We start from the raw sequence: 14,582 nt of genomic DNA, 5'->3' as shown, positions 1-14,582 counted from the left end.
TAAATCAGATTGTTTTCAGACCCTGCGGATTAAGTCTAATTTATCTTTTCTATAAGAAATTTCTCTGTACATGCTGTCACAGTCTATTGACAATTGCTTTATTATATTAAGTTGTTTTCTTACATTAATTACAAAGGCTCTGTGATATAAAAGTGAACGTTAAGTACTCAAAGCATAAGAAGGAATAAATAAATAGCCACTTAGCTTTAATCCTGGAGCTGGCGGCCACCCCATCTGTGGCCTTGGGACAGTCATTTAAACTGCTTGCCTTGTTTTCTTGTCTCCTATCCAAGTGCTTAAGTAAAATGTGTTTGTTTATTTATTGTAATACAAAATGTGAAGGAAACATGTTTTATAAGTGTTTTATAAGATGTTTTATTACTTTATTAATATGTAAAAAGCCTAAGATGTATGACTTTACAATGAAAATGATTATCTAATTTAAACAGAACTCTGTTTTTCTTAAACCTTCATTACCCAAGAATTATGGATATTCTTGTATACATGACTAACATAAACAGAAAGCTGATGGTCAGTTAGTAGGAGTCACAAGTATGCATCTGACTTTTCTAATATGAGCTTCTTCAGAGAATAGAAAAGAATGAGTATAAGTTATACACTGGTAAGTGTAAGTTACTTAAGTATTATCGTCTTTAATAAGTAAGCTTCAGTAGTACATATTTTGTCTATGTAAGAGATAACATTTTTAAATTATCAAAAATTAATTGCAAATTCTGAAGAAGGCTATAGAATCTAAAATTAAAAAAAACATTTAAAAGTATAATAGGGAAACATAAATAATGTAGCTCCTGTTGAGAATTAAGGTACTTTCTTTTCAGAACTCGCATTGAGTTCATTTTATTTGACTCTATAGTTTTTTTTATTTATTTTATATGTATGAGTACACTGTAACTGTACAGATGGTCATGAGCCATAATGTGTGTGGCTGCTGTTGAACTCAGGACCTCTGCCGGCCCTCTCCTTCCGACCCCCTTGCTCTGGCCCTACTCGCTCTGGTGTAATTTACTGCATCTGTCTTCAGACAGCACCAGAAGAGGGCATCCGATCTTATTATGTGTGGTTGTGAGCCACCATGTGCTTGCTGGGATCCGAATTCAGGACCTTCGGAAGAGCAGTCAGTGCTCTTACCCGCTGAGCCATCTCGCCAGCCCCCGACTCCATAGTTATTCATATAAGATATTGTTGTATTTCAAGAAGGTTCTAAATATTATGTTTTATGTCATTATCAAGATAAAATTTACAGCAGAACCTCTGTTTCATTATGTAATGATAGGTAATAGATGCCATTTATTGTTACATAGAAACCAGTGAGCTAATTTGTCATCTTATATTCATGGTAATCACATTAGGCAAGGTATCATTGCTCCCATTTCCATTGATGAAGATGTAATTGTAGAGAAGCTAAATAATGGGACTAAGGTCTTTTTGCCAGTGTCAGAGTCAGGTGAGAAACACTAGCAGAACCTAGAGCCACACTTTATACCATAAAGGCGCTCACACCTTTGGTTTAGATGAATTAATTTATCAAATATTATACAGTGCCTCCAAGGTATCAGGCACTCTAAGAAATACAGTTACCTACAACGGAAAGCCAAACAAAACCCTTGTCTCTAAAATTTATGGTGTAATAGAAGAAGCAAAAAATTAGCAGGCCGTTATAGTACAATGTGATACCTGATACAGTGCAGGTAAACATTAGGCTACCGGCTGTACAAAGTGAAAGCCAATATATTGTTTTTATTGACATTCTGATGATAGAGCCTTAGAGAATGTTAGGCAGGTACCCCACCACTGAGCTGTTGCAATTCATTTACATACTGAATTTGCATACTGAATTTGCTTGAAGATAGACTATTCTAGATACCTGGAAAATAACAGTAAATAAATATCCCAAAGTTTTACCTTTGTGTAACATATAGTTCAGGTAGAGATAAACTATAAAGAGTAATTAGTAAAATACATAGTATGTTACACAGTAAATGTTACAAAAGAAAAAAAGAAAAAGGGGAAAAAACCCTAAAGAAAATGGAGCAGGATAATTTTTGTAGGAAGGATACAACCATGGTGGTGATTGAGTAGTGACCAAAGTAAGATGTGCATCCCTTCCTGGAGAGCTTTCCAGGCAGAAAGCTTGCCTGTTAAGACCTGGAAATAAACAGAGGCCATTGTGATCGGAGGGAAGATGAGGAACAGGGGTGAGTAGGAACAGGTATTGGGCATTGCAGAAGGAGTGGAAAGTCTGTCACATGAGACCTTTCAGACTCCAGGTGGGACTTAGTGGAACTCAGGCTTTTGCATAGATCTAATTTGTATTTTTAAAGGATCATTCCACTGGCTAAGTTGAGACTAGACTGTATTCTTGGAGCATTGTTTAAAGAGTTCTTATAGTAATCTAACAGAGGGAGCGGCTTGGTAAAATTTAAACTCTGGATGTTTTGAAAACTGAAAAGCTTTGTTGATGATGCGTACAGATGTGAGGGAGAAAAGATGACCAGAAGGGTGATGTTGCCATCAGCTGTGAGATAATAGCAGCTTTTCTGGTGAATAGGTCAGGTAGGGAGAAAGAATCAGACTTCACCCAGGAGATGACAGTCTAAATTGCTGTTGAAGAATGAATTTGACTTAACCCAGCCTAAGAGAAAAAACACACAGATATTTTTTGTAAGTCCGAAGTGCACCTTGTTATCTTCTTCACATATTTACTAACTGAGGTAGCATCCAAACACCAATCTCAGGTACATTGTGAGGAAAGAGAAGAGGGGTTGAGGGGTAGAGGAGACGACTCTTTCAAAAAGGATAATCTCAAATTTCTGTGTAAATCTCATTATTATGCATATTAAGTAAGTCTAGTGAATTAAGTATACTCTGGATTGATTGAGATGTCCAGAACTCTTAAGTGATGTTTCCTCAAGTTTCCTAGAATGTTCCCCTTACCGTTTGTTATTGAAAATTTCACTTAATGTGAAATTCATATGGCTTTACATATAGTGTATTATTAGCTCCTGTTTTGACAACCTGAGCCACTACAAATGTACTTTGGCAAATAAAATCCAAACAAATATTAAGTATGAGAATTGACTTGATAATTTAAGCAATTTGCTTGGTGTTATAAGCAATGCATAATCAAATATTAAATGTGTTATAATAATTTTTAAATATCAGACATTTCAAAAAGAATACAAGATTCATTGCCAAAAGAGTGAAATAGATAAAATATTTAGAATGAACAGTGAGGGAAACCTAGTAAGCAGAATGCCAGAGGAGGAACTTTGTGGAGAATGCACCAGAGTGAGACCCCAGAGCACCAAAAAGAAGCTTCAAACTAGTTTAAGAAATAACTTTCTAGAGATGAGATTCACCACCCGGCAAATCACCCATTTACAATACACAGTTCAATAAATTTGTTTTACATCATTTTGGAAAAATATCATAAAATGTGCCATTTGAACTAGTGTTTTTCAAGGGGTTGATTTACGTTGCTGTTGCTGTTTTTGTTTTTTCTTGCTTGTGGGTGTGCTAGGCAAGTACTCTACATTGACCTATTCTCCCAATTTTGACTATCATTTTCTTTCTTTGGAAACAGAGTCTCACTATAGTGCCCTGACTGGCCTGGAATTCAGCATGTAGGCCAGGCTACCCCCTGAACTCACAGAGATCTATCTGTGTGTGACTGCCTCCCAAGTGCTTTACTTAAGAAGGCTGTGCCATGATGCCTGGCTCTTGACCATTTGATGTGTATAATTCTGTAGCGTTGGTTACGTTCACAACATATGGTTCTTTTGGGCAGGTTTATTTTACTTAGCTCAGGGTTTCCCAGGATCGTCCCTCTGTAACGCTTTCAGAATGCATGGCTTTACATGATTCAATTGTGTAAATAAACATTAAAGAAGCATGATCTATACTGTGTGCCATCCATCCACTTATCTGTTAACAGATAGAATCTTTACAAGTTTCTGCTTTCAGTTCATGTGGTAATTTTATGCTTAGCCTTTTGAGAATTGTCAAATACTTTAGTAGCTGTTCAGAAAAACTTTAATTGTATAGACCAAGTATACTATAGAAATCCTGGAGGTCAACAGGTAAAAGTGCTTACTGCTCATACAGAGGACCATTGCTCCATCCTCAGCACCCAGGCCAAGTGGCTCACAACCAGACACCCAGAACCCCCTTTGGCCTGCCTTGGCAGCCACATGAGCATGCACACACATAAACACAAATAGTAATAAAGTAAAATAAAAATTATGGAAAAGATTATAGTTTTTAGCACGACACATATTTTCCTTTGGAGAAAAAGAAAGAAAAGCAGCAGCCGAATGTGTTGTGTGAGAACATGCTTGTGCAAAGGGCTGCTGCTCGCTTTCAGGGAAGCTACCAAAAGTGAAACAGAATGAATGCTGTACACATTCCCAATCTGGGTGAAGCTTTTCATAGGCTCTGATGATTGAATTTGGAGTACTTATTTCCTAGGAACTTAATAAAAAGAATCGCATTGATGTTTCTGTAGGTAGTATGTTTCTGCCTGTTTTGAGGATTTTTTATATTTAGTTGCTTAGTACTGAAAATGGGAAGCAAGAAGAAGCCTTTGCTCCAACAAATTTCCTTAAAAGGAATATATAATAAAGCACAGACAGCAGACACACAAACACACACACACACACACACACACACACACACACACACACACACACACACACACACACACACATATACACCTACATAGGTTAGAGGACAGCCTGGGCATTATCATCAGGAATACCGTCCATCTCCTTTTAGGACAGAGTCTGTCATTGACCTGGAGCTAGTTAATTAGGTTGTCCTGGCTTGGCAGTAAGCCCCAGATAGATATCCTCCTGTTTCTGTCTTCTCAACACTGGGATATAAATATCTGCAACTATGCCTCCAGTTTTTATGTGGCGCTCAAATTCAGGTCCTCAGGCATGCACACCAGTTGCTTTACCGACCAAAGCCATCGTCTTTCTTGTCCTCTCTTAGGTCAAATAACCTGCTAAACCTTGATGGTTAGAATATCCATCTATATGGCTTATCATATTGGAGAACATTTGTGTGTGTATGTGTGTGTGTGTGTGTGTGTGTATCCACCCACACATATATAGTGTTTTTATTTTTACTTCAAAGCATATGTACTTTGAGTTGGAAATTGATGTTTTTTTATTTAATTACAATTTTATTACAGTTACAATGAACTAAAGCAAAGGTGTTTAGTTTATTTTATTCAAGGTACTTGTCTAGGTTGTCTAGATGACTCTCTCAAGTCTGGCTGTATGTTAGAAACATCTGGTGACTAGATTCAGAGATATAGGCCCAGCAACTTAGGACTTAGGCAGGATTATTTAGCCCAGTGTCTTAAGCCTGAACAACATAGCAGTGTTCTGTGAGAGAGGAAGAAGAGAAGCAGGTTCAGGCTAGATGTATTGTGTAACTCATTTTTATAATGTCACTTCTTACTCATCAAGATTTTAAATGAATCGATTGCCATATATGATAAATATGCCATTTTTAGTCAAGTCTCATCTACTAAAGTGAATTTTTGAAAGATCATTGTACTGTGTCCCTTACTTTAAATTAAGTTATATTTCTAAGTTGATCACAAGAAAATCAAAGTATTCACAAGAAACTGAGCTTTGAAGTGTTTAGTGTATCTCATTCACATCTAAACTGGAGAACCAGCCTTTTATGTCATTCTTAAAAGTCAGAAGTGTTCAGTTTGGGATGTACTAGCCACGTGGGACCTTTTTTCCACATTCGGGTATTGCTGTATGCATAGTGAAACATAATTAGGGAAGGCAAATGAGCTAGCAGGGTTTGCTGCCCAAACTCCTGCCATCATGAATCCGAGAAGTTCCTTGGAAATGTGGATAAGCAAATGAATAAGCAAAGCAAAACCTAATTTCAAGGTTTTGACCTTTTTTTGGGGGGGGGGGGGTGTTTGAGACAGGGTTTCTCTGCATAGCCCTGGCTGTCACTCTGTAGACCAAGCTGGCCTTGAACTCAGAAATCTACCTGCCTCTGCCTCTCAAGTGCTGGCATTAAAGGCATGCACCACCACTGCCTGGCTTTGACCATTTGTTAAATCAGGAGAGGTGGGTGTAGCAGCACAAGCCTTGGCACTCAGGAAACTCAAGTAATGTTATGAGTTTGAAACTACCCCACATTACATAGTGAGAATTAGTTTAAAAATTAAACCAAAATTAATGTCCTAAGAGGTAGGGGTGTGTGTGTGTGTGTGTGTGTGTGTGTGTGTGTGTGTGTGTGTGTGTAGAGATGTTTTGGCAGTTGAGTACTGACTGTTCTAGAGGACCAGTGCTTGATTCCCACTACCCACTAGGCAGCTTAGTCATCTGTAACTCCAATTCCAAGGAATCTGATGGCTTCCTCTTGCTTCTGAGGGCACCAGGTATGCACATGGTACACAGAATATATGCAGGCAAAACATTTATATAAGTAAAATGAAATAACAAAAATGTAATTTTTAAATAAAAAATAACGCCTTGAAAAGGCTTCTGTGCCAATAAGAAGTTATCAGAAAATTTTACATGACATACTTTGTAGATCAAGTTAACTGAACAATAGGAGAAATATACAAATCCAGGTGATACAGGATTAATGACTATACTGGTGTATTTATTCAGAGATCAAACATCTTGGCTATTTGGTTCATCTTATTAAAGCTACTTGACTAGTTTATGGCAGAGGAAGGTTTCGGGCTAGCTGTGTTAGGTACCCAGTGCTGAAGCTGGACAGGAAAGCCAGGCTTCTGTTTCCCAGCTCTGACTTTATTTAGTTGACTTTTTTTTTTTTTTTTTTTTTTTTCATTTAAGGTAGGGCCTCTCATGGTGCAGTGGAAGAGCACTTGCCTAGCCTGTCTTAAGCTCCAGTTTTAATCTCCAAACATGCTCTTTGAAAGGAGAGGCTGGGTTTTTGGTCATCAGGTTGGCGTTAGCCTCTATATGCAGCTCTTCTGATCATTCAGATTCCCCTGCTTCCTGAGTGCGGGAGTTACAGGTGTGTGCTGCCATTAATACCCGACTTCATTTTCATTCTTTTCTCTTGCTTTTTGTTTGTAATGGTTGCCTTTCTTTTTCTCTTCTTTTCTGTTTTGAGAAAAGTCCTTAATATGTGGGTAGGCTGCCCTAGAACTTGTTACCTAGCCCAAGTGGACCACCAGCTTTCAGGCTTCTCTAGCCTTTGCTCCCATGTGCTGGAGTTACAGATGTGCGCCGAGCATCCAGCTTATTTCATATGATTTTTTTTCTTTTAAATTTGGAAACAGAATGGTGAAATGAGGGTGATCTTTAGATACAGTATTATTGCATTTTTCTATGTCTTGCTGATAATGTATAGAATTACCCAAAAGGAGTTGGCTGCTTCAGAAAGATAGAAAACATCAGCAATGATGAATCCATTGTTGCTAAAAAGAACAACAAAGACCAGAAAGAACCATGCTGCATGCAGCAAAACTCAAAACAGCCACCGTCGCTTAAGCATAAGGTTAAGTCATGGCTTTTGTTTGTTTGTGTTTTATGATTAGGGTGGTTGGGTTTACAGATGAAAGAGTTGTAATGCAGGATCACAATTGCTTAGTAATAGCTTTAACAAGGATGAGAAGACTTACAACAAAGCAGTCAGAAACTGAAATTGGTGAATATCAAACGGTCACTAAGGGAAAACTGGGGTTTTATATAAATAAAAAATGGAATCATCAAATAGAAAAAAAATAGTACAGACACTAGGCCTGTTGGCTGATATCTGTAATCCCAGTATTTGGGAAGTTGGGGCAGGATTACTGTGAGTTCGAAACCACCCTGGTAGGATCCTATCTCAAAAGAACAACACCAACTTTTTTTAAAAAGGAAACTAAGAATCCAAAGTTAGTGGAAATGACAAGAGGGTAGGACAGAGTGGGTATAGGAGGCTTTCTTCAAAACAAGCATTGTGATGGACAAGCATGTCTGACTCAGGCCCCGTAAGTATTCCATTTATTTCTGCCCTTTGAATGATAGATTAGGTTAAATGGATAGACCTAGCTGATCACATTCCTTCTCCCTAATCTTTGTTTTCATAGGTTAAGATCCTGTGACAGGCATTTGGTCAAGTTGTTACTGATTTTAAACAGTAATAAAACTGCCATAGATGAGAATAGGTCAAACAGAGCCAGAACCTTCTCTTCTGAAGGCTGTATCATCATTTAGTCTTTTACTACCAACCAAATGGCTGTCCGTGACGAAAGGTTTAAAGTGGTTCCTCTAGATCAAGAACAGTGGGGTTGTCTTAGGAACAAGACCTGCTGGTCAGCATTTCCAGATCCAACACTGAGTCTGATCAGATCAGATCAGACAGCAGTCACAGCAACTGTCTCATATCATAAACAGCAAAACCACTCTGAGGAGGCTAGTCAGAGAAGCTATGTACAGACATAGGCATGCCTGAACCCATCTCACCAGTGTTCTCAGCCCAGATTTCAAGAATTTAAAGTCACTACAGGTCTACTGGTTTATACCTGTAATTACAGCATTCAGGAGGCTGAAGCAAGAAGATCATTACAAGAAGCTTGGTCTACCTAGAAAATTCTAGGGTAGCCTGGGCTACATAGAGAACCCATGAACTAAAAAACAAAAAGCAAGTGATAATATAGAATTGCTTCCCAGGTTCTTCCCATAACAGCAGTTAGCCTTCTCTTTTAGTTGAACAAATCTGCAAATGACGGGAGCTCTATGTCCAGATATAGGAGTGTAGCCAGCACTGACTGACCTGGTTTATGTGGTATAGGCATATACCCAACACTGACCTGGCTTAGGATCATTGTTGGGCCTTGTCTACAGCTACTGCAATATTGCCATCATGAGAGAAAATAAGAATTGCTCATCTGAAAACAGAAATAATAATACCCAATTTACCTGCTTCTCAACTGGATTTTAGGGTACAGTGAGCATATGTGTGTATACTTTGAGATTTCAGTTTCAGTGCTTGTCATTCGTTCTCATTCAGGCTTCTGTGAAATATCTTACAAGCTCAAGTGGCTGCTTCTCAAGGCCTCACAGCATGGTAGGAAGCCACACATGCAAGCACTGCCTGTGGGTTAACTAGAATTTAATTAGAAATATGCAAGAGTAAGAGAAGAACCAGGTTTGTCTGTGAGTCAGAATGTTTCTCCAGTTGGAAGCCTGGAGTGAGGACTTTGCAAGCCTGTGAGTGCCAGCTGACAGGAAGGCGTGGCTGAAGGGAGACTCATTTGTTTGGGAGTAGGGAAAAATGTAGTCTTCTAATTCAGATGAGAGCAAGAGAATGTTCTCATCCACAAAGACCTGGCGTTTTTATTTATGTTACAGAGAGGTACAGATACACTATAAGATTTAAGTAAAAGGGTGGCAGAATCACTTCTCTATCAAGAATTGCTGCTTTAAAAAAGTCATTGTAGCTAATGACCCTGAGGAAGGGGGAAGGAAGGAGAGGTGGGGTTAGAGAGACATTGCAAGGAGATTGCAGTATGGACAGCAAATACTGGGGGATGTTACAGACAAAAGACATCCATGGGTGAGAGTCAGTTGTGCTTCAGAGTCTGGGGCTTGCAGCTCCTTTTAAAGCCCCAAGGCCGGCCATGTGACTAGTGGAAGGAGGTGGGGAAACTTGTCTGGAGAGTGAGGTCCAACTGGTAAATTCCTAACCTGGGCCAAGGAGCCTTCTGTTTTGTTTGAGAGAGGACAACATGGTGGTGAACTAAAGAGGTGAGTTCCTGAGAGCTACTTGATTCCTGCCTCAGTAGCTCCCTGTGTCACATGAGAAGAGTTACAGGCACTCTACATTCAGTCTTGAACAGAGTCCAAGATCAGGAGGGAGTCGAGTCAAAATAACATTCTGTCAGAGAGAAATCCGAACGTTTGTTTTCAACAGCTTTATGGAAATCTGATTTATATATCATACGCTTTACCATTTCAAATATCATTCAGTTTTAGTGTTTTCATAGATAATAATCGACAAAATCAGTTACAAAGTATTTTATCATCACCAAGAGGAGCCCAATTCTGAAATGCTGCTGAGGCCTGCATAGAGCTTTGGTGTTTCTACTTCCTGGCCTCTTACTCCACGAGTGAGAAGTGAGGGCTCATACAGATGTGCAGAACTGGCAAGACAACTTAATTTAAAGTAAAGAGGAAGATTAGGAAAGACTGCGGTGACAAGATTGGCATCCACTAGAGTGAAGGTCCTCAAGGATGGCTACTGCTTGGAGCGTCCTCTTATGGGACACTCGAGGAGTTTAATTCCTAAGGAGTTGGCATGACATGGGCAGAATTCTAGTTTGGTTGATAGAGGTTTTAATCATATGCATGCCTAATTATATATAGTCAAATGATGAATTGGATTATCCTTAAACGTTATTTGAAGGGCTGGGCGGTGGTGGCGGCGCATGCCTTTAATCCCAGCACTTGGGAGGCAGAGGCGGGTGGATTCCTGAGTTCGAGGCCAGCCTGGTCTACAGAGTAAGTTCCAGGACAGCCAGAGCTATACAGAGAAACCCTATTTAACCAAAGTTATTTGAAGACACAATTTGATCTTAATTTGTATGTACCCCAAGCAATTTAGGTGAGGTTGGGTTTTTGTGTTTGTTTTGTTTTTTGTTTTGTTCATAATCAGATAGGTTGACAGTATATTTGAATAGAAAAATAAGTGTCTCAATTTGATGGTTCTTAGTGGAGAAGATAGTTATCTATTGTCCAGAGGAGTGCTTGTATTCACACGCATGACTGCGGAAGAGTGAGGCAGCCAATTACATTATTAGAAGGAAAGATGTGGGTGACTGGAACCCAGTGCACTCCAGGTTACTAAATAATTTCCTCAGATTAGTCCCTACCTTAGAATCACTAACCAGCTCTCGATCTCTGAATTTGTCTATTTTAGAAAACTCACATAAAAAGAACTATGCAGTGATCATTTCTGACAAGTTATTCCATACTATAGCATGTGTAGTACTTTATTCCTTTTTATTAGTGAGTAATATTTCATTTCATACCCTACCACATTCATTTACCTATTAACAATCACTTGGGTTATTTTTACTTCTAAATTTTACAAACAGTGGATATTAACAAGGGCACACAGTGCTTATGTAGATTTATAGTTCAGTTCAGATTAGAAATAGATTGATTGACATGTGAGAATGTAACTCTTATGCTTAGTCTTCTTGAGGAGCCCAAAGATGAATTGAAGTGGAGCCTTACCTGAACATGTAAAGAACTGACAGTTTTGTAGAAGAGTAGATATACTGTCTGGTTCAGTCCCAGACCTCATTAACTTAATAGCAGAGTGTTTCTAAAGGTACTTACAGAATTGTCTCCAGTATTACACAGTTCACTTTTAGAATATTTTACTCTTACTTAGTACATTGTTTTATGTTACTGAAATATACAAAACATTTTGGCTCATATCTGTGTATTTTTCTGTCAAATAATGGTCCAGCAATTTAATGCAGGTCATGCTCAGACAGATTTGGGATGTGCATAGGAAGTACATCATTTTGATTGTGATGTTCACAGTTGAAATCCAGGCCTTGGGCATTCAAGGGAAGTGTTGTATCCCTTCTAGAATCTCATTATAATCCCTTTCAGAGCATTGTTACACAGGGTCTTGATCCTTCCAAATACAACTTAATGGTATTACAGAACTTGGATATCAGTTGGGGCAAAAGTATGAAATTCAGAAAATAATAAAAAACAAGAGAAATTACATATTTGAAAGAATAATTTAATAGATACTAATTAAAGTGAAAATTATCAATGTCCAAAAGGAAATAACTTGGGAATTTAGGGAAATTAGGGGGGAAAAAAGGAAAACTGAAGTCTGAAAAAAATTCATTTTTGAACAATAAAGTCATAAAAATAAGAATGAACATCTAAGGGCACAGATACTTAAGAACAAACTAAAACTTTGTTGTCTAAAGTTCACACAATGATGATTCTCTTTGGCGGGTGAAATTGTGAGGGTGTGGGTAATCTATAGTCAGTTCGTGTTTACCTGCAAGAAAGGTGCTTGCTGTTGTAAATCCCCTGGGCACTTCACTTACCTTTGGTCACATTTAACTTAGGAACACATGATGCTGACTTATTGAGCTTTTCTGTTCTTCTACCTTTCCTTTGGCAAATCAAAGCAGTTTTCTACTACGATCATAACAGTCTTCGGAACAAAACATCTAGCTGGAAGTATGCTAGGCCCTCCCTTATGAAGCTCTTTCAAGTATAATTAACCCCATTTTATTGATTTAGAAACCAAGGCTCAACCAACATTGCTGCATGCTGCATAACACAGTGAATCTGGGCAAGAGGGCAGTAAAAAGTCAGAGTGATCAACAGCTTCCTGGGTAGACGGTAAAGCTCTCTGTAATTAGAAGCTGTGGAAGTTGTGACCTGGAATTAGTCAGATACAGCTGTAGGGATAAAATGACCAGAGGAGGCTACTATGCAGCTAGCTTTCTGCAGTCGTCCTGGATCTGCTTCATCCAGTTGATACCAGTTGCCTCCATCATGCCACCCAAATTCTACGTGAGTGATATATCAAAGTCGTGGACCTCGGGTGCACCTGAGGGGCCCTGTGCACCACAGACCGCTTGGCCCTCAGATCCCTCCTGGGTCTTTTGACAAGAAAGTTGGTGACAGCATCACCAAGGCACTGGTAACTGGAAAGGTGTGAAGATCAGGGTGCAACTGACCATTACAGGCCCAGATGCCTGATCATCAATGCCCTCAAGGAGCCACCAGGAGATAAAGAAGCAGGAGAACATTAAACACAGTGGGAATATCACTTTTGATGAGATTGTCAACATTGCCTAGCAGATGTGTACTGACCTTTAGTCTGGGAACATCTGTAACGAGGTGGTCCTGAATACTGCAGTCTGTGGGCTGCAATGTGGATGGATGACATCATAGATGATGTCAGCAGTGACACAGGGTATGGTCAACTTATTAAGAAGCAGCAATCAAAAATATTAAAGGACTAAATTAAAAAACCAAACAGCTGGTGTGTCCATATGATGGCGCACAGCGTTTGAGCTATGGAAGGGAAGCATCTCAGAAGTGAAATGAGCCAGAGCACCGATGAGAGGCAAATATGGCATGGTGCTTGTTATGAATCCTCTGCTAGCCTCTTTAGGTCGCAAGAAAAATAACTCATTGAAAAACAAGCAAAAAGACAGTATGTACCCAAAGTCTCAGAGAATAGAAAAATCTCAAAAGGATAGGTCTGAGGAAAAGGACCTGGGGTTAACCACTGTCCCAGCACATCTGTGCTGGTTAGCTTCTGTCAACTTGACACAAATTAAAGAAGATGTCTGGGGAGAGGGAGCCTCAGTTAAGAAATGGCTCCCGGACGCCGGCCGGACTTGGGGCCCGGCTTGCCACCATTCGATGGGAGCGTAGGACCCGAGGTCAGGGGAGTCACAGGTACACCAGGGGTTGGAAAAACCACACTAGGCAAAGAACTTGCATCAAGATCAGGCCTGAAGTACGTTAATGTGGGAGATCTAGCTCGAGAAGTGTGATCACCTGATATCATGGAGTCTGGCAAGATGGCGTCTCCCAAGAGCATGCCGAAAGATGCACAGATGATGGCACAAATCCTGAAGGATATGGGGATTACAGAATATGAGCCAAGAGTTATAAATCAGATGCTGGAGTTTGCCTTCCTATCGATACGTGACCACAATTCTAGATGATGCTAAAATCTATTCAAGCCATGCTAAGAAAGCTACTGTTGATGCAGATGACGTACGATTGGCAATTCAGTGCCGTGCTGACCAGTCTTTCACTTCTCCTCCCCCGAGAGATTTTTTATTAGATATTGCTAGACAAAGAAATCCCCTTTGCCATTGATCAAGCCATATTCAGGTCCTAGATTGCCACCTGATAGATATTGCTTAACTGCTCCAAACTATAGGCTTAAGTCTTTACAAAAGAAGGCCCCTACTCCTGCAGGAAGGATAACAGTTCCAAGGTTAAGTGTTGGTTCAGTTTCTAGTAGACCAAGTACTCCCACACTAGGCACACCAACTCCACAAACCATGTCTGTTTCAACTAAAGTAGGTACTCCAATGTCCCTCACAGGGCAAAGGTTTACAGTACAGATGCCTGCTTCTCAGTCTCCTGCTGTAAAAGCTTCCATTCCTGCGACATCAGCAGTTCAGAATGTTCTTATTAACCCATCATTAATTGGGTCCAAAAACATTCTTATTACTACTAATATGGTATCACAAAATACAGCCGAGTCAGCAAATGCACTGAAAAGAAAACGTGAAGATGATGATGATGACGATGATGATGATGATGATGACTATGATAATATGTAATCTAGCCTTTATGCATGTAACCTGTATTCTTGGTCTTGGGTCCATTGTATTGAAATTTAAAAAGCATGTTAGATGTTTTAAAGCTGTACTTTAGAAAGTGGTATTTAATAAGTATACTTACTTTGCTTTTTGGTTAAAATGTTCAGTTTTACTAAAACTAGTAATGGTTTTTCATCAACCTTTATGCATAAAAAATAAAATTGTCGTTTAT

The 14,582-nt window shown here is 39.2% G+C and overlaps 2 protein-coding genes across 22 annotated transcripts in view; both read left to right on the top strand.

Moving 5' to 3' along the window:
• Baz2b (bromodomain adjacent to zinc finger domain 2B) overlaps nucleotides 1-14,582 on the top strand; it is a 308,453-nt gene that overhangs the window by 170,908 nt on the left and 122,963 nt on the right. The gene's annotated exons all lie outside the window — the stretch shown is intronic.
• Nucleotides 12,547-14,582, top strand: LOC116090212 (transcription initiation factor TFIID subunit 9-like). Its single transcript, XM_031370374.1, is given in 3 exon segments — nucleotides 12,547-13,714; nucleotides 13,716-13,881; nucleotides 13,884-14,582. Coding segments are annotated over 3 exon segments (789 nt in total). The 5' UTR covers nucleotides 12,547-13,579; the 3' UTR covers nucleotides 14,372-14,582.

The sequence above is a fragment of the Mastomys coucha genome, unplaced genomic scaffold, assembly GCF_008632895.1.
Source record: "Mastomys coucha isolate ucsf_1 unplaced genomic scaffold, UCSF_Mcou_1 pScaffold15, whole genome shotgun sequence".
Taxonomy (NCBI): Eukaryota; Metazoa; Chordata; class Mammalia; order Rodentia; family Muridae; genus Mastomys; species Mastomys coucha.
The sequence above is the reverse complement of the archived record's forward strand: the minus strand, read 5'-3'. Positions and strand labels throughout refer to the sequence as shown.